Here is a 20,462-nt window from a genome sequence, read left to right on the forward strand (position 1 = left end):
CAGTTCAGAGGCCAACAATGTATTAATATAATTGGTCTACAATAGCTTTATGTATAATTCACGTTAAAGCCTCAAGGAAAATACTGTTTGTCCAACTCTCTTGTAAAGCGGACAACAGATGCAATAGTTTTAGAGTATTTTTTTAAAAGATAACTCTTTAATCTACATCAGCTAGAACTCTTCTGCACTTCATCCCAATCAAACAAATCTACACCAGGTGCTTGGTAAGTATTGAATTAATTTCCACTTTAACAAGGACCATGAGTAAATGACTTACTAGTAAATATATAGAAAGGTGGTTGGCTCTAGGTATGGAATCAACCTGTGCTAGGCTCTGTTGATTTTTGAAAGTATACTAATAGGGGGCGTGGCCTGGAGCGGACTCGACTGGTATGCCTGCCTGAGAGCTCCTGCCTGGCCCAATGTGCCTCTTCATATAAATGCTGTTTTCCGCTCCCGTTTGGGCCCGGAATCGCCTCCACCGGTGAGGGAGACCCCTCTGCACCTCTCGACCGAGTGGGTCCCGGTTTCATCCCTGGACTGCCTGATGCAACCTCTCAACAGCCCCCGGGACCCACTCGGCGGAGAAATGGCCGCCGCAGCTCCACGGCCCGGAGTCTGCCCAGGAGGGGGCGGAGCAGGCATAACGTCTCTGCCGAACTACCGCCGTATGGATTAAACCTGCCAGAGCCTGCTCGCCGATCGCTACTGTGCCCCATAGCCTCCGGACCCAATAGCCAGCTCCCAACACCAGTGCCGACCGAAGCTGCACCAAGCCAGGAGGACCGCCGACTCCCCGCCATCCCTCACCTACCGGGACGCTGTCTCCCAGCTCCACTGTCCCGGGCTCTGGGGTCAGGCGGCACTGCAGTGTGCACATTCGAGCAGCCGACTTACACGCAGCCTATCGTAGGAGTCCGCCAGCCTCCCTCTCGCTCCACCCGAGCCTGGGCGCCTCAGCATCAGACCAACCCGCCAAGAGTGAGCGCTCTCCTCCTCCACGAAGCAGAGCAGCGCAAGCGCTACCTCCGCCGGGGCTCCGGTCCAGGAGCTTCACCCCCTCTGCTTTGGGCACCGGACAGTTTGAAAAGCTTTCCTCACACAACGTCTCAGCCCACCCGGGCTATCCTGTCACTCTCGCATCCAGGGGCACTCACCATTTAATCTGGTCCTGTAAATCCTGCAGGCCCCACGGCCATCTTGCTTCCCCCCGCCGGGACCTGGATCCCCCGAAGCTGCAGCAGGGCCTCCTGCCCACTTCACAACAGCACCAGGGGAAGATCTTTCCCCCTGCCACCCTTGTCACTGTTTCCACCACGGCCCCAGCTGAGGGCTCAGACTCGCACCTCAATCCCGGGGGCAGCCACCTGGTCTCGATCTCCCTTCACCCCTCAGCCTTCTACACCCCACTGCGCAGCATCTCTAGCCCTTGATCCCCTTGGACCCACGATCCACAGACCTATAGGGGTTGCAACCCCCACCATCTATACAGACTGCCCTTGGGTCGCGGGCCCCCCCCCCACTGACTTGGTCCCCAGCACTGTGCAGGCCCCCGCACCCACTACGCTCCGGGGTGTTCCTCCCCATCCCCCCTGCTGGGGACGCGGGAGAACCTCGGAGCCATAGCATCGCACAGCAGCGCAGCAGCACACCAGTGCCAGCATCAAGAGGTGAGGAGTCGGGGGGAGGAGGGCATCCTGCCTAATCCGTGCAAGCCCCTGGAGTGGGCTCCCGCCGACGCATCAGGCCCCTTGGGATCTAATCCGCATGCCAACACACCCCCTCCCCGATCATTCCGGCACCGCCTGATTTCCCTCAAGTCCCAGCTATACATTCTGCAGTGCAGGCGGCTGTCGCCTCGGGACTCAGAGCCCTACTATTAAAGCTTCATCCAGCCTCACAAAGTCCTCATTGTCTCACCCACACTGTGGTGCTTCCAGTCACACCCTCCCACTCACAAAAATGTCTAGAAGTGGGAAGGCAGCTAAACAATCTTACATCGTCGCCCTCATGGCTACCTCGGCAGCTGAAAGGGCCAAGAAAGCCGACCCACCGGAGGACACTAGCACGAATAGCACTCCTTCATCTGCAGGATCAGATACCATTCCACCACAAGTTGCAACCAAAGCCGATCTGCAAGACCTACTAGCGGCCCTAACCAGGGAAATCCAAAAAAGCACTGAGGAAGTCACCAAGAAAATAAACTCATTGGACAAAAGAGTAGGGGAAGTGGAGCAGCGGACTACCGAAATAGAATCTGAGCTCTGTGACCAAAGGTTTGAAATTGAACATGACAAGGACACGATAGCCGCCCTTGATTCGAGATGTAACACCCTCGACGCAAAACAGGAGTATTTGGAAAATCGATCGCGGAGAAACAACATCAGAGTCCGAGGCATCCCAGCCTCTATCCCAGAGTCAGAACTGAAAGCATACGTATCGGACCTATTCAGATTCATCATCACCCTTCCGGACAATTCCTCTCTAGAATTAGACCGGGTACATAGAACAATTCCAAGGAAGACTTCCTTGTTCCCCCTAGATGTACTGGCTACGATACACTTCTTTCAAATAAAAGAGGACATTATGCGGGAAGCAAGGCAAATGCGGCAGATCACCTTCTGAGGCTCCACAATCTCCCTTTACCAAGACCTAGCGAACTCAACACTCCAGAAACTGAAAGCAATACGACCCCTGACAGCTTGGCTGCAAGATAAGGAAATTACATATCACTGGGGATTTCCCACCTCAGTGAAATTCAAATGGGAGGGATCACAGAGACAAATACAGTCGATGAAAGAGGCAGATAAACTGATGGGACTAAACAACGCAGATGCTGACTCAGAACCCAAAGAAACAGCCCACCCTCATCGGGACGGCTCTCCGGGGGGGTGTGTGGTCCAAATCCACCAGACGGCGCAGACTTAGGGGCCCTCCGTAGAAAGACGGTGACATGGGATGAGCGTACAGCAACAACCCACTAGTCCAGGAGATCGCGGACCCTTCATATAAGGTCCATCTAAGGCCACCCAAAGCCTCTCCGGAGCTAAGACAAGCAGCCCACAGGTATGCGCAGTGTGGCACGGCCACCGGCAGACTTCTCCATGGTTCATCTCGGCAGCCCAGTTGGTCCACACCGAGTGCATTGGTGCCACTAGTTCCCCGGTGGCAGTAGAAAGATGTTTCGCCTACCAGTTCAATGTTGGGAAGGGGGAGGTGAGGGGGGGGGAGCATTGGACTTACACAGACAATTCCACCGCTACGGACATCATGCGTCCCTAGCTTTACCCAAAGACACTGCAATACAACATGCAACAACAACCGAAAACAGATCTCCAATTCAATACATCCGATATATGCATTCCAAGACTCGCAGTCTAGGCTGAGGGAAAGATCCACGAGACACACTAAATACTATATCGCAAGAGTTGGCTAATACAAACGAATTAAGAATCCTCTCCTGGAAGATCCAGGGGATGAACTCACCAAGAAAACGCTGATCAGTTGAACACCGCCTGGGTCATCTATCCGGAGACATTGTCCTATTTCAAGAAACGCATCTACTATCGGAAGATGAACACTGCATAAAATTCAAGAGATTCAAGCAATCTTCCTTCGCCCCATCTGGATCGAAGAAAAGGGGAGTAGCAACAGTGACAAAATCCAACTGTCCAACATCACAATAAGGAGAGATCCAGAGGGCCGGTACCTTCTACTGAAAGGCCTCTTCGAGGAACTTCCCGTCACAATTGTTTCAATTTACAGCCCCAACTCCTCAGGGAAATCCTCCCAACCATCTTGGCCTTCCGTGAAGGTCACTTATTCATCGGTGGAGATTTCAATGCTATTCCGAACCCGCAGCTAGATAAAACGCTTCCCCCCATGAGTGCAGACTACACGCAGGCCCTGGCCTTAGCCAATCTATTCAGAGAAACAGAGACCATAGATGTCTGGAGACTACACAATGATACCTTGAGAGACTACACGCACTACTCCAACGTCCACAAGGGATATTCAAGAATTGACTTTATTCTAATCCCTGGCATCCTTTATCCATGTGTCAACAACGCAGAAATCCACACATACATGATCTCCGACCATGCTCCAAGTCTCCGTGAACCTAGCCATTTCAGGCCAAAAAACCCCATCCAGAGGTAATGGAAGCTAAATGACTTGCTCCTACTAGACATCAGCATAAGGGCTGAAGTGGAGGACTCAATATCCAACTACTTCAAGGAAAACACCACGCAAACATCCCCCATCAGCATAATCTGGGATGCAATGAATGCAGTGGTCAGAGGCGTCCTGATAGGGGCAGGAGCGGAACAACGAAGGGTCTCAAACATAGCCACAGCCAAGCTTGAAAAAGAAGTACTCTTTCATGAATCACAGCTAAAAGTCCAATACTCTAGAAAAGCCGAACGAGCCCTGAGGAAGGCGAAGACCGCCCTGGAAATGCATTGTGCCGACCGGACAGCCAAATTCCTAGCATATACACAACAGTTCTATTATAATAAAGGGAACAAAGCAAACAGGATACTAGTGCAGAAGCTAAGGGCGATCCGTAGTTGAAACAACATACTGAAGCTACAAGGGGAAAACGGAAAGCTGCTTTTCACTGAGACGGACAAAATCAATGAATTGATGAGATACCATGAATCCATAATGACCAGCGAACCTACGAACCTAGACGACATACCAGAATATCTGAGAGCGCTACCACCCCACAACCCATCTCAACTAGAACACCTGGAAGCTCCTATTGCAGACGAAGAAGTCATTGAATCCATCAAAACCCTCAAATACTCCGCTCCGGGCCCAGATGGCCTGACCGCAAACTTCTGCAGGAAATTCGCCAGAGTGCTGGCACCCCAGCTATCTGCTTTATTCAACTCCTTGTCCACGAGAACAGCCACGAAATACATGGGCGAATCAATCACGGCCCTACTATACAAACCTGGGAAGGACCCAGAACTGCCTGATTCCTACCGTCCGATATCACGCCAAAGTGTTAGCCAGAAGGCTAGGCCCGGTCCTCCCAGGCTTAATCGACCAAGATCAGACAGGGTTCATTCCTGGTAGAGGGACTCACGACAACATTCGGCGAACGATAAACTTAATTGAGTGCACCCACAAATCAAAAATAGGGATGGCGGTAATCTCACTAGACGCCCACAAAGCCTTCGACCGAGTGGACTGGGGCTATATCCAGACGGTCCTTCAACGCTTTGGCCCCAACTTCACCTCATGGGTCATGGCCAACTATCAAATCCCCACCACACAACTCCGACTTAACGGCACCAGGTCAGATCACATACATATCTCAAGAGGCACCAGACAGGGCTGCCCATTATCGCCCCTAGTGTTCGCTCTGTCAATGGAACCCTTCGCTGCCAGAATCAGACAAAACGAGGGCGTAAAGGGAATTCAGTGGCTCCTGTTGGGCCCTGTGAGCTGTTCCGAAGTGCTGGTCTGTGTTGTCTCTACAGGACAGCCACCCATCATCACGGACCAGGACCCCACATGGGGCTAAAGACTCTATACAAAAGCCTTGATAAAGACCGACAGGTCGAAACACGTGTCAGCTGACAACCAGGGGACATAATTGCCCCTAAATGTACTTAATGCATACCAACTGAATGTTGAACAACTCAGCACTAGCAATAATAAAAGCGAAAACTGTATCGCAATAACCACTGTGTTCGAACCTTTCTTTGAACTACTGAAGCAAGATACTATTAAATATATAATTGAGTCTAGACCACAAGTCATGAATACACCAAAAAAGGAAAACTAAGTCATCAGGGTCGAATATTCTCTGTTCAATGTTCAATGAATTCTAAAAACCCTTACTTTCGTGACCTATTGGATTGGACTCTGCAGCTTGGCTTCCTGTCTGAAGCCAGCTCAAATCACCAGCCACAACCAGATGAGAAATATCTCTTCTTTTAAGTTGAGTCAGAGAAGTTAAGCAAAAATGTAAACTTTGCTGATTTGTACTATAGATTTTAAGTAGTAGAATGTCACAAACCTCAGTGGAAAAAAAACTGGTAAATCAATCTGCCTCCAAAATCAGCAATCTAGCATTTCACTACCAAATTAACAACCGTTTCTGTCATCACCCTGAGGACGAGAGGGGGGGAGAAATCACAACTAAACGTCTCCTAAGTTTCAGTGTCTCTGCTTGTTTCTTTAATCAATGCTACGAAGCATTGAACATGGAGAGATTAAAACACATGTTTTTTTTTCATGGTGTTACCTAGGCCTGTAACATCCCACGTGATTATATAAAACATAGTAAAGGATGCTTTTAAAGATAGAAAATTCATGTATCACAATAAACCACCAAATGGCAGATAATTAACACCCATAAATCAGAAACTACAACACAATTATGTTGCAAGACATGCCAAAAAAACAAAATGACGAATCAGACACACAAATAAAAAAATGGCATAATTATATATATGAAAACTAAATGACAAGAGGAGATATTATAGGGACGTGCCCAGATTTCATTAATCAAGGGAAATAAGAATACATATTGGAGAGCTGGCACACTGGCAGATGGACCACCCAGCAGCAAGCATGTATAAATAGATTGTGAGGAGCGAAATAAATAGCTCAATATGCAGGAAATATGTGATTAGAAAAAATGAATATAAGCAACCAAAAATTACAGCAACTCTATTTTAGAACACTGAAAGTCAAAACCACAAATCGTACCTAAAGAGTACTAGAAGTCAACACAATACACAATAGTGAAACAACTTTCCAAAATAATCGTAGCATTGTAGGATTATATTAATGCACCTTGAGATTACAAGAAAAGTGCATCGGGTAACAGACTATTTCTACACAGCTTCGATATAGCTTGTGGTTGGAATTGTGGTATCCAAATATTGCTGCTTATGATTAGGCAAAAACTTGTGAAGGCAGTCTGGGTGAACGGATATAGTAATATTTGTCAATATTCCATGAAACTATATGGGTCGAATTAGCCACATTTGACATATATAGTTTCATGGAATATCTGGTGGCAAGAAAAGCCTTCCACTTGTCAGCAGTTTCTTTAGCGTCACTTTGTTAAATAGAAATTCAGTGAAGTTAGCAAACTAGCTGATCCATTTTCTGGGCTGCATTCAAAACTGGCATGATTTGTTGCAAAAATAGAGTCCTTCTTCTAGGGTTGGATGTGAAAGTTGGTCTATTGGCTCTTCGTATGTTGTGTGTCCTGGGAGGCAATTTCATAACTGGACAAAAAAAAAAAGAAGAGGGCTATATGCTCCTACCGTTCGGTCAAACTCAGATTGTTCCTCCCATTTCTGTTTTCAAAATTGTCACAATGGGACTTAAAAGCCTTCCTTGTCCAATGCCCTCAGCCGAGGGGTGGAATATTCCAGGTTTCCTACTGTCAGCTCCAGCCCAACAGATCTATTACTGACCTTACTATGTTTCGTTGATTTGAGCATTGTTATCATTTATTTCTGCTATGAAAAATGTAATCCATAACAGGGTCAGGAAGAGTTGGCTGGTGGTGGCAAATCACCTTTGGATCTCAAGTATTACTACAACTGCAACTACTACTACTACTTGGAAGACAAAAAAATAATCTACAAATTTAAGAACAGTCTGTCTACAATCGGCCGTGATACTAAAACATAGCTTGGACAAGTGGACGCATTGAAGACAGCAACGGTGTGAAACTCTGCACCACCGAATCTATGCTAGACAATGCAAAGGCTTCCATAACCACCATTCCCCTTGGCTAACAAGATGGGCCAGTGCTAAGTTCCATCCACCAGAGAAAGGATCCTTGTAATCACAATGGACAGTACCCTCATATTTGAAACACCAGTGTTAATTATTCTCCTCTGGTTGTCCATCAAGGAAATTATTAATTCTGCAACACTGTTTCTATCATGGAAGTGGTCTCCTCCCATTCAGACATAAGCTCCAGCAGCACTGCACCATACCTAGGCCTGAACTTCTATAAGAAACTACAAGGGACATCTTTATTCTTCTTTCTGACCACAAAACTCTGGAACACCCTGCCTAATCATCTCTGGCTGTAAGGGAATGACCAGATGTTCAGGAAACGACCCAAGTCTTGGCTCTTCAACCAGCCAACTTGAAAGATATGAAAGTAAACAGCAACCAACTAAAATCTATGCAACAGATACCCTCCCAAACCCAGCCCAAAACAAATGGACAAGGGGTCCAGTGCATAGCACCATCATGTAAGCTTGTGAGAGCTACCCCTTTTCCTCCTGCTAGAAAGGAACTTTCACATCCAGCAACTCACTGCTCAATATGTATAGGTGCACCTGGTAAATACAATTCCCCTGCACCGCCATATCAGAATTCTGGCTAACTCTTCTGACTACCATTCCTGGAATACCATGCAGGTTTGTGGTTCCTGCTGCTTGACATCGAACGACACCAGATTTTCTAGAAGGATTCTACAACTAAAAGCCAGGAAGCGACAATACCCCAAACACTCCCATTCCACCAGCCACTGCTCTACCTCTCAACCCTCAACTAAACGCCCCATTTACTAAAATCTTGCAAAACTACGCTTCATGCACTCCCTTCAGATAATCCACAAGGTCTAGGGTACTTAAAAGACTCCAACTCAACCCATTTTTTATCAACAACCACGCTCTCAATCTATGCTTTGCATCCTGAGGGCTGCCCTTAACCTGTGCCTGTCCATACCCATCACAAAGAACACAGGTTTCATATCGCACAAAGGTAATGGATACTTCTGACCTGCACCCGTCAACACTACAGGTTTTCCTCTATCTGCCTTTCCCGCTTGTAGACTAACAACCCCACCCATCCGCCTTTCTTATAGCCATGCACAGCAAGCCCAAGTTTATTGGCAGAAGGGCGCTCTATAAGACCACTTTACTTACCTCTCTACTGCCAAGAAGAGACCACAGGCAGTATGCAGCACTTTCAAAGTAAATACAAAGAACCAACACATGGTCATTGATCAAGGAACTGAAATAGCACATGTCTGAATCGGATGTCTTCAAGTTGGTATGAGGTGTTGTAACATTGCAGAAGCTTCCAAGTCAATAATATCCTTGCTGCCCACTGCTTCCCAGTCACCCCATTGTAAGACCAGTTAATGGGCTTGCAACTCTCAGTCAAGAGCAAAACACAAAGACACAGGGATGAAATCTGCATTGGACATCAGGTGGTTAGCAGAGGCTGCTACTTGCATTTCACAGCAGTATCCAGTCATACCACAAATGGCAAAAAACAAGGGCCTTTTGGAGTCATGGAAACTGTGCATGACACCGTGGAACAGTTATACTTGTAGCAATATTAAAGAACAGCTAATAAATAATCAATTCTTACCTGCTAAGGGCTGAACAAATGCTGTTGGTAGAACTCCTTCTCTGTTTTTGAGTCTTCCACGATACCACTCAGAATCCAGTCGTTCAGTTACGAAAATCCGCTCTCCTTTCCGAAAAGGGAGGTCCTCGTCCGTTTCTGCTGTGAAATCAAAAAGAGCTTCATACCATTCTCCAGAGGACCGGTTTGACTGGCAAAAGGAATGTGGAAAAAAATGTATCACCAATTAAACAAGTTTTAAAAATGCCTTATTTATCGCAAGGGGTTAAATGGGCAGCATAACTAATGCAGGCCGACACGAATTACTGACCTAACAAATGCTAATCATAATGTGTTGAACTTAAAAATAAACAACAGAAGAAAACCAATATTTTCCACAACAATCCCTCACCCCCTGTCACAACTGCAATATGGGATAAATTACTCACCGTAATCGTATTTCTGATGCTTGTATCTGCTTAGATTCACATGCTGTGCATAGGCCGACATCTAGTGGAAGCTGCAGAGTATTACAGTTTGTTTTTTCGAAATTCGAAAATGGGCATCGACACAGGGCCTGCCAGTAATACTATCCCTAGTGTGACGTCCACTGTACCCAAGATCCCTCACACGTCTAGGATCCTCAGATTGTATTTTTTCTGACATGAGGTAGCATGAGGAGTAGCGTGAGTACAGATAATCCAAGCAGATAGACAGAAAGGTAAGACTACAAGCAATCATGCGCCTTCTCTCAGAGGGGAGGAAGGGTGGGTCACATGTGAATCTAAGCAGATACAAGCATCAGAAATACGATTACGGTGAGTAATGTATCCCTTCTGAGGCTTGTGGAATCTGCTTAGATCACATGCTGTGCATAGATTAGCGAGCATTACCTGAAGAAGGAGGTGGGATGTGAGAAGGGTCATGAGCAAATAAGTGTCTTAAAACCGCTTGTCCCACTTGTGTATCTGCCTTGGAATGGGTGTCAATGCAGTAATGCTGAGTAAAAGTGTGAATAGAGCTCCAAGTAGCTGCTTTGCAAATGGTGTCAAGGCGTACATTTGCAATGAAAGCCAGAGTGGCCCCAATGCCTCTAGTAGAGTGGGCTCTTGGCGTGAAAGGCAGAATTCTTTCAGAGTGTGAGTAACACAGCTGGATACAGTTAATAATCCACTTCGAGATGGCACCTTTAGAGACGCGATCCCCCTCTCTGCCTGCAGCTACGGAGACAAAAAGTTGATCTGTTTTTCTTAGCGGTCTGGTTTTATTTACATAGTAGAGGACTGCCCTACGCATATCTAGGGTGTGTAGAGTTTCACCTCAGCCGAGCTTTGCGGGTCCTGGAAGAAAGCCGGAAGCTCGATGGACTGGTTTACATGGAATTTTGATATAAATTTAGGTGAGAACCTAGGGTGTGTGCGTATAACCAGTTTGTCTTTATGGACAGTAAAGAAGGGATCCTGCACTGGCAGAGCCTGAATTTCACTGACCCTTCTTATAGAAGTAATAGCTACTAAGAAGGCCGTTTTATAAGTCAGGTGTTTGAGACTGCTTTTATGCATGGGTTCGAAAGGGGGGCCCATGAGCTTGGCTAGCACCACATTAAGGTCCCACCCTGGTGGTGGGTTTGAAATAGGAGGGTGAAGTCTCTTTACTCCTTCCATGAAGGCTTTAACTACTGGTACTTTCCACCACGAAACCTTGCTATGGGAAGTGGTGTAAGCCGACAGGGCTGCCAGGTGTACTTTCAGTGAGTTAAAAACCAATCCTGCATCTAGCAGGTGGAGCATGTATGTAACAATAGTGGAAGGAGTGCAATCAACCGGGTTGATTTGTCTACTCTGGCACCAGATAACGAACCTCTTCCACTTGTCAAAGTAACAGTGCCTTGTGTTTGGTTTCCTAGATTCCTTTAGGATGTCCATACACCTCTGTGGCAAATTGAGATGTCCAAACTCTATGACCTCAGGAGCCATGCTGCCAGGTTCATTGAGTTGGGTTGCTGGTGCACTGTTTGACCTTGGTGCTGGGACAGTAGGTTGTACCAGGCTGGAAGTTTGATGGGCTCGCACACCGCCATCCTGCGTAGGTGTGGGAACCACGGTTGTCTTGCCCACATGGGAGCAACTAGGACGAGCATCATCGACTCTGTACATCTTGTTCACCACTTTCCTGATGAGAGGAGTTGGTGGAAAAGCGTACTCAAACATCCCTGACCAGTTCATCCACAGGGCGTTCCCCTGGGAGTCTGGTTGGGGGAACCTGGATGCAAATCCTGGGCATTGTCTGTTTTCGCTTGTGGCGAATAAGTCTATAGTGGGGAAACCCCACTGAGAGAAGATATCTTCTACGACCTCTCTGTGTAGAACCCATTCGTGTTCCTCTGGGAGGGAGTGTCTACTCAGAGCATCCGCTAGGGAATTGAGCTCCCCTGGAACATGTTGTGATGACAGGAAGATGTTCCGTCTGAGTGCCCATATCCAGATTTTCTGGGCAAGCTTGGACAGATTTGGCGATCGAGTCCCTCCTTGCTTGTTCAGGTAGAACATGGCTGTTGTGCTGTCCGTCCTGATTTGCACTGACAGGTTTAGTAGGTGGGGCTCGAACGCCTGATGCGCTCTGAATACTGCCAGAAGCTCTAGCAGGTTGATGTGGTTCTTGGCCACTGAGTGAGACCAGAGACCCTGAGCTGTGTGGTGGAGATGGTGAGCTCCCCACCCCGTCAGACATGCATCTGTAGTGACTACTGCCTGTACTTCAGGATCGTAAAAGGGCTTCCCCTGTGCGAGATTCTCTCTTGTCCACCAGTGAAGGCTTTGTACCAGTGTTGGCGAAACGACCACTAGATCGTCCCACTGACCACTTGCCTGAGACCACTGTTTCGCCAACCATTCCTGCATGGGACGCACGCGCAGGCGCGCGTGGGGGACCAGGTAAATGCATGACGCCATCACGCCCAGCAGACGCATTGCTTTGCGTACCGTTATTTGTTGACTGGACTGAGAATGCAGAATTTGCAGTAGTATATTCCGAATTCTTTCTTCTGAAGGAAAGGTCAACCCCTCTTGAGTATCTAGGATTGCTCCTAGGAATTGTTTGGAGGTGCTTGGCACCAGGCTTGACTTTTTCTCGTTGATTGAGAAGCCTAACTCGTGGAGGAGGTCGATAGTCCTTTGAATGTTTGTCCTGCAAATTCCTGGGGTTTCCCCCGTTATGAGCCAGTCATCCAGATAAGGGTACACTGGGATTGCCTCCCTGCGTAGGTGTGCAGCCGCCACCGCCAGTACCTTGGTGAATACCCTTGGTGCCGAAGCTATCCCAAAGGGCAGTACCTTGAATTGGTAGTGTCGACTGTCCACCTTGAAGCGCAAATACTTTCTGTGCGCTGGGAACATGGAAATATGAAAATAAGCATCTTTCATATCCAAGGTTGCCATGTAATCCCCCTTTTTTAGGAGGGGGATTACCTCTTGTAGCGTGGTCATACGAAACTTTTGGGGCTTGACATACTTGTTGGCAGGCCGTAAGTCCAATACTGGGCGCATTGTCAAATCTATCTTTGGCACAAGGAAGTAAGTTGAATAAATACCCTTGTTTACCTGGTGTCCCGGGACGAGTTCTATCGCGTCCTTTTCTAGCAGAATGGCGATCTCCTCGAGGAGAATCTTCTGATGTTCTAAGGAGTGTACTCTTTGTCGTGGAGGATGGTTCCGGGGACGCTGCAGTAGCTCTATACAATATCCTGTGGATACTGTTGACAGCACCCATCTGTCTGATGTGATCCCTTCCCAAGCCTGGGTGAAGTTGGAAATGCGTCCCCCTACTGGGGTTGCGTGAGAAGGGACCCTGAACTGAGCGTCACTGCTTTGGTGGCGGCGTGCCGCCTCCCTTGCTGGGACTGCTCTGCCTTTACCACGACCTCTCCTATTACCCCTGCCGTAACCCTGGGTAGACTGTTGGTGGTTGTTCCACTGTGTACCCTGCCCCTGGGAATAGTTAGATCCTCTCTGGGAATTTTGGCCGCGTGGGCGACGAAAATTACTATTCCCTCTCTGGTTAGGGGGTTTATTGGTTAACTGGCCAAGGGACTTGAGTTTCGTATTCGTCCTTGGCATTCTTCAGTGCGTCTTCGACCGCCTTACCAAACAACAGATCGGTTTCCACCGGTTTGTCCAACAATGATGCCTGGGTTTCTGCCTTAAAACCAGACTGCCGTAACCACGCATGTCTTTTGATAACAGTGCCTTCTGCTATCAATCTGCCTGTGTTGTCAGCGGCGTCAAAAGTTGCTTTCAAAATGCAACCAGACACGGCTCTACCCTCTGCGGAAATCCAAGCTAACTGGCCCTTTAAAGGTTCAGGAGCAGAGGCTATGAGTGCCGCAACTTCTTCCCACTGATGGCAGTTGTAGCTGGCCAACAGGGTGGTGGAGTTTGCAATCCTTGCTTGATAGGCGGACGTTGAGGCTACTTTCCTGCCGAAACCGTATAGTTTTTTGCTCTCCTTGTCGGGAGGAGCTTCGGACGATAAGGGTGTTCCTGCCCTCTTACGAGTGTTGGTGACAACTAGGGAGTCTGGCTTCAGATGTCCTCTTATATAGAGAGGGTCAGACTTGGCCGCCCTGAAAAGTTTTTCAACCCTGGGATTGACTGCTCTGGTGAGGTTCGGGTTCACCAGGGACGGGTCTATTCTTCGCTGAATGGACTTAAGGACAGGGATGGTCTGGGCAACAGGCCTCCTTTCTCCCACTAACTCTTCTGCGAAGTCCCTCTCCTCCTGGACACCCTGGGTGTCAATATGGAAATGTTCTGCTGCATGTGCGAGAACCTCGTTTAGGAGGGGTTGGTTATCGACCGGGGAGTCGGTAACCGGGGCTTCGTTCTCTACCGGGGAATCTACTCTGTATGTTTCCGGGTCTTCCTCTTCCTCTTCCTGGTCCTCATCATCCCCATAATAGCCCGTCCCGGTTTGTTCTTCTACCATGCCAAATTCTTGGTCCTCACCAAAGGAAGCCTCTCCTTGATACAGTGAGTATGGTCTTGAGTAAGGTTGTACCTCGAAGGGGTCTGACCTCATCAGTGTTTCAAACCGGGGCTTTTTACTCAGGGGGATAGGATCATTAGAGCCTGAGGGTGTCGCCCCTTGTGGATCATAGGAGAGGAAATGTTCTGGATTTTTATCATAAAAATCAGCCAAAGAAGACATCCTTGACATGACCCTATCTATGTCTTCACTCGACCATTTTCTGGAACTGGGAATGACTCTCTCAGCAAGTCTATGGGATTTATCTTGAGTAGATTTACTGGTTTTAGACATATCAGCAGACCTGGTTTTGTCTGTCTGTTTAGGGGGAGTGATGTGTTTCACAGGTGTGGAAGAGAGCAAAGGCTGCTTCTTCTGCTGTTTTCACCCCTCCCCGTGAGTGGAAAAATGTTTTCCCTGTCCTTTAGTGGCTCTGGAGGTTTTCGACGCCTGGCGTCGAGGATCGGGGGTGGGGTCCCTGTCCTTCGAGCGTGGGGCCTCGCTGATTTTGACTGCGGGCTCCGACTCTTGGAGCGCGGCCTGGGGGTGGAAGTCGTCTTTGTCTTCCGACGATCGAACTTCTGTTAGCCTAGGGAGCGAGGCACTCTTGGCAAGAGTGGATGATTGCCTGGAGTCATGCGGCGATCTTGATCGTGAGCGCCCAGAGGACACCGAATCGGACCGTTCTGTTTGTGCCTCTTTCCGAGAACTCGACGTCGTCAAGTCTCGGTTGGACTTTGTGTGTTTAGTGTGTGTAGTGTGTGAAGCGCTTGTGTCGCCGGGGCTCTTCCCCATAGCCGCCCTGCCGGACGACCTTCCGAGGTCGGGGACCTGCGCTCGGCTGTCTTTCAATGCCGTAATGCCATCGCCATCCGAAAGTACGGCGTCGCTGCCATCGCTGAAGGCGCCCTCCGCTGCCATGGCCGCCTGCCTGGCGTGGTGGGCCCAACGCTTCGTCGAACGGTCCTTAAGTCTTAGGTTTAAACCTACTACACGCTCTGCAGTTCGCTTCGGGGTGGTCCCTCGGCAAGTATGTCGACCCAAGGGTATTTGCGATTGCACTTGGGGCAGAATTGAAAAGGGGTACCCTCCATACGCACCTTGAGGCAGCGGGCTGTTAAGTGTAGGAAATGTATAAGGTGTACCTATATACCACGAGTGTAGAGTATGTACAACCCCCCCACTCTCCCTACTTGCAGCGCCGAGGCCAAAGGCCTTCCGAGGCCCAAATCCGTCGTGCAGCAGCCGACGGTCGATTTCTTCTCCAGCCGGCGTCGAGTGTCGAAGTTCGACGTTGGGGTGGGGAAGGATGTCAATAGATTAATATTTTAAATATTTTAGCAAAAGTATGGCTAAGGCCAGGGGACTCCGCAAAATGCTTCCGACCAGTATGGCGGAAAAAAACAATCTGAGGATCCTAGACGCGTGAGGGATCTTGGGTACAGTGGACGTCACACTAGGGATAGTATTACTGGCACGCCCTGTGTTTACGCCCATTTTCAAATTTCGAAAAACAAACTGTAATACTCCGCAGCTTCCACTAGATGTCGGCCTATGCACAGCATGTGATCTAAGCAGATTCCACAAGCCTCAGAAATTCTGATACAGAGAAGCATTCCCTCAACCATGTTCGTTACTCTTTTCTACAGTAAGATGCCTGGGCCTGAAGGACGCATACTATGATGGCTTAGGATGAAAGGTGGCTGGCTACACAAGTTTTGATTACACAGAGAGGAAAGGGAAAGTAGTGGCAGGTAGATGGTTGGCTTTACAGGAATAATTGTTTTTCACAGTATTGCACATACTGGGAACATGGAAGGAAGGCTTTCTAATAGCTTAAGATGAGGGCTAGAAGGAAAAAAACACTGTTGTGGTGATGTTCACTAAGAAATTACAAGTTACTCACCGTAGCGATTAACGCACTCTTAGTCCTTAGTGCCCTTTCCTCCATACTGCATGGGCGTCCCTTGCTAGGGATGGGAAACAGAACCTTTTTCACCAGAAAAAAAACCTTCCCCTTTAAATTCAGAGGTGTGCAGGGGTGTAGTCCTGGGAGCATGCGCTGCCCTGACTCCGCCCACCAGCGCCACACCTCAGTCCCCATTGAAGCGTTGACAATATTTAACATTGCCTAATTACACCAGTATTATTGGGGGAGGATGGTGGGACACATGAAGGAAAGGGGACTACGTTAGTCACTACGGTGAGTAACTTGTAATTACTCTTACATTCCGTCCCCTTTCCTCCATACTGCATGGGGCGATTATAACTGAATGTAGCCCCAGGGTGGAGAGGACACTCTCCTCAAGCACACATGTTCCTTGGATCCACCTGTCCGAAGGCCGCGTCTGACTTAGAGCCGACGTCCAAACCGTAATGCTTACAGAAAGCCAAAGGGGTGGCCCAGGTGCCACGACTGATTATGACCTGCCATGGGACATGCCGCTGGAATGCGATGGCCGTGGCCTTTGGCTCTGACAGCGTGAGCGTGCATGTTAGCTGGCAGTGGCTTGTGCTGTCCCTCGTAGGCCTCCTTGATTGCTGCAACCATCCACCGTGCAATAGAAGCCTTGCATGTCTGATACCCGGACCTGGATCCCCCGAAGGTGACAAAAAGTGCGTCCGACTTGTGGAATCCCATGGTCCTGTCCAAATACAATTTCAGAGCGTGTCTGACATTGAGACAGTGCAAGACTCTCTGAGCCTCGTCCTTGCTGTCAGCAAAAAACGCAGGTAAGACTATTTCCTCGTTTAGATGGAAAGCGGATGGTACCTTAGGTAGAAACGCCTGCTTAGTCCGCAGGACCACCTTATCCCTGTGGAAAGTGGTATAGGGTTCTGAGGCCACCAGAGCCTGGATCTCGCTGACTCTGCGAGTGGAGGTGAGGCCTACCAACAAGGCTGTTTTAATGGTGACCGGCCTGAAGGGGGCGTGGCCTGGGCTCATGGAGTGAAGGCAGGTCCTGGGCGAGCTCCGTCCGGAGACTACTATGATCCTGAATAATTACAGCCACACGCAACTTTAAGCCTTAAAAACACCAGGCGCCCCGCGGACGCTGCGAGAGAGCGACAGCCCCGCCGCACTTCGGGGTACCCCCGCCCGGACCACTTGTCGCTCCGCTGCGGAGCGCAACACAGCAGAAGGACCAGATCACAGCACCGGGGGACCTCCGGAGCGGACACGGAGGAGGCAACCACCCACGGGGGCGCCGGATGAGTTGAGAGGCCAGAGGGCGAAAGAAACGTTGGCAGCCGCCAGAAGCAAAGTGCGAGGACGCCGAGCCAAGACATCCCGACGAGCCCACGACACATAGGGACGGGTGCAACCGCACAGAGACAACGGCTGCTGCCGGCGCTCAACGGTAAGCACCGATATAACAATAAGGGCCGCAGCATACGCCTTGAGAGAAACGTGAAAATTGCAGGACATCGGGGCACTGTAAACAGCAGGAAAGGGCTGAAGGGCTGCGCTGAGGACTGGCCCAGCACACAGGCAGGGAGATGGCCTTGAACTCAGGAGGAGTGACTACCTGCAAGAGGTGGCCCTGGCCCACGCTACAACCCATGTTGCCACCAGCTCGAGTGGCCATGGCTGGGCACGACAAACTTGGAGGCACGTCCCGAACTTAGGAGAACGCCGGCTGAAAGGGAAGCACTGGAGGACCTGGAGGGGGCCGCTGAGAGGGCTTTCGGGGGATACCAACGGCTCATGGCCGCACAGACACCAACGGCCAAACACGCCGAGACACAGCTAGTGTGGGCACACCACTCGGCGAGATCCCGGCCCTGGTGTGGGAGCTCAACTGAGGCCGCGCCCGGGCCTGCGGACAGGCCCCATTGGCCAGTATGTAGCACAGAGGGACCGGACCCCTCCAACACTGCATAACACCAACACCGGACACAAGGCTTTGGCGTCTGGTCCACTACTGAAGCCTTAGAACTTGCGAGGGAGGAGGAAGACCCGCAAGACCTGGAGGGACACTACCGAACACAAGCTGGAGCACACCAATGGAATTGAAACGCGCCAGATACGGCAGCACAACATAACTGGGTTCCCATACCGGATAAAGCCCCTGAGATCGCACCCGGGACAACACCACCACTGAAGTGCCGCTGCACTGTACATGGGCGCCCAAGCCCGCCCAGGACCAGGCGATGCTTCTCTGAGGCCCATCACAGCGACTACATATCTGCCGGACAACAGCAGACCCCCACCTGAGCCAACACCAGAACGGCAACTTGCGAGGCCACAATAAGGATGCCCCCCCCCAAAAAATAAAACTAAAGCATCTATAATGGACTCATTCGCAGCAACAAAGCCCAAGCAGCAACCACAACATGAAGCTGCCATGGGCGAAGAAACACCTGCCCCTAACAAAGACCCTACGGACACACAGGTCCTCCAAGCCATCGCATCGCTTAGGTCGTTCATTGACACCAAAATCGAGGAGGTTAAGTCGGACATGCAGCTGATGCGTCAAGACGCTCGTAAACTAACGGAAAGGGTAACCACGGCAGAAGCCAGTCTGCAGTGCACTGTTATGAACACCTCTGACCTGCAAGCGAAGGTCCAGAAGCTCGAAATGAGGGTAGCACAACTTGAAGCATGATCTGAAGAAGTGGTGCGGTATGCCCACCGCAGCAATATACGTATACTAGGCGTACCAGAAGACATGGAGGGACCGAACCCAACTGACTTTGTGGAGACCCTGCTCCTACAAGAAATCGGGGCTGGAAAACTTACTCAAGGATACTCTGTTGAACGGGCCCACACATCTCTGCAGAAACGGCCCCCGCCAGGATCACACCCACGCCCAATAATTGCGAAAATCCTAAATTTTCACGACAGGGAAACGATCTTGAGATACTCAAGGGAGGGAGGGGAGATCACGCGAAATAACTCCAAGATAGTAATGTATCCAGACTACACCCCCACGGTGCAATGCGCCAGGAATTCATTTGTGCCAGTAAAGGTGAGGCTGCGGAAACTCAATCTTAAATATATGCTGCTTTACCCCTCTCGCCTGAAGGTCATCTCCAATGGAAAAGCGACATTTCTGGAGACCCCAGCTGCAGCAAACATGTGCCTGGAGCACAATAACTTAGCTGATGAAGATGAACCCATGCTGCAATCGGAGGCTAGAAGACACAAAAGAAGTAAAATGCACCTAAACCTAGACTCGTCACCACAAGAAAGCATGCAGCTGGATGGCCGACTTCGACTATCACTGCAACAACGTTAGCCGCAAAGCAGAAGTAAACATGAGTCAACACACAAGCAATTGGCTGCAGCATAACTACTAGTTCCTCCGGACGGGGCTCCAGGAGCCACACATGAAGTGCACTACGACCCACCCCTCTTAAACCGGAGCTGGCTGGATGCTGGCATAACACCCGCGCCTGACGACCTGGAATGGTCCAGACGATGTGGGAAACTCTGAGCGTTGCAAGTTGCAAGCACCTGCTAGAGGCAGTTCTTTGTGGATTGTTTTTTTTTTTATCATTCACCGGAATGAAAGTTAACACTGTTGAAAAGTCTCCAAACACCAACACAGAAACCTCAGGAGGACCGGAGAGGTGAGTGGGCCGGAACGAACGGCACCATGGGATGACGCAACACCCAGCTTGCTCAGGGACCGTGGCAAATATCCAAGATAGGGGGCCAAAGAGACCCCAGGAACACCTCCCTGGAACAGCATGGCGACAGGGATTAATGTGCTGACGTGGAATGTGCAAGAACTGGGCACCTACCTTCGCAGAAATCGAATCAAGTCGTACCTCCGAAGGAAAAAGGTTGGAATAGCCCTGCTACAGGAGACCCACTGCACTGAGGAGTCTGTGGCAAAGCTGAAAGACCACTGGTGCAGACAAGGGTTCGGAGCCACCTATTCCAGGTATGCGAGGGGGGTGTTCACCTGGATTGATCCTCATCTCCCCTTTCGATTGACTGAGTTGGAGAGGGAACCGGAAGGCAGATTTGTGATACTACGGGGCCACATCGAACAGACAGAGGTATGCATTGTGAACTCGGATTTTCCCAACACCAATATCCCAGCCCACCTGAACTGAATGTACGCTAAAACTGCACAACACAG

At 49.6% G+C, this 20,462-nt stretch overlaps 1 protein-coding gene across 4 annotated transcripts in view; it reads right to left on the bottom strand.

The window, feature by feature from the left end:
• Nucleotides 1-20,462, bottom strand: part of SH3D19 (SH3 domain containing 19) — a 1,396,196-nt gene that overhangs the window by 62,991 nt on the left and 1,312,743 nt on the right. For all 4 annotated transcript variants that reach the window (XM_069631268.1, XM_069631267.1, XM_069631269.1 and 1 more), the window contains one exon: nucleotides 9,370-9,556. In XM_069631268.1, the coding sequence (XP_069487369.1) occupies nucleotides 9,370-9,556 (187 nt within the window). The remainder of the gene's footprint in view (nucleotides 1-9,369; nucleotides 9,557-20,462) is intronic.

This window comes from Ambystoma mexicanum, chromosome 6q, assembly GCF_040938575.1.
Source record: "Ambystoma mexicanum isolate Mex_15411 chromosome 6q, UKY_AmexF1_1, whole genome shotgun sequence".
NCBI classification, from domain to species: Eukaryota; Metazoa; Chordata; class Amphibia; order Caudata; family Ambystomatidae; genus Ambystoma; species Ambystoma mexicanum.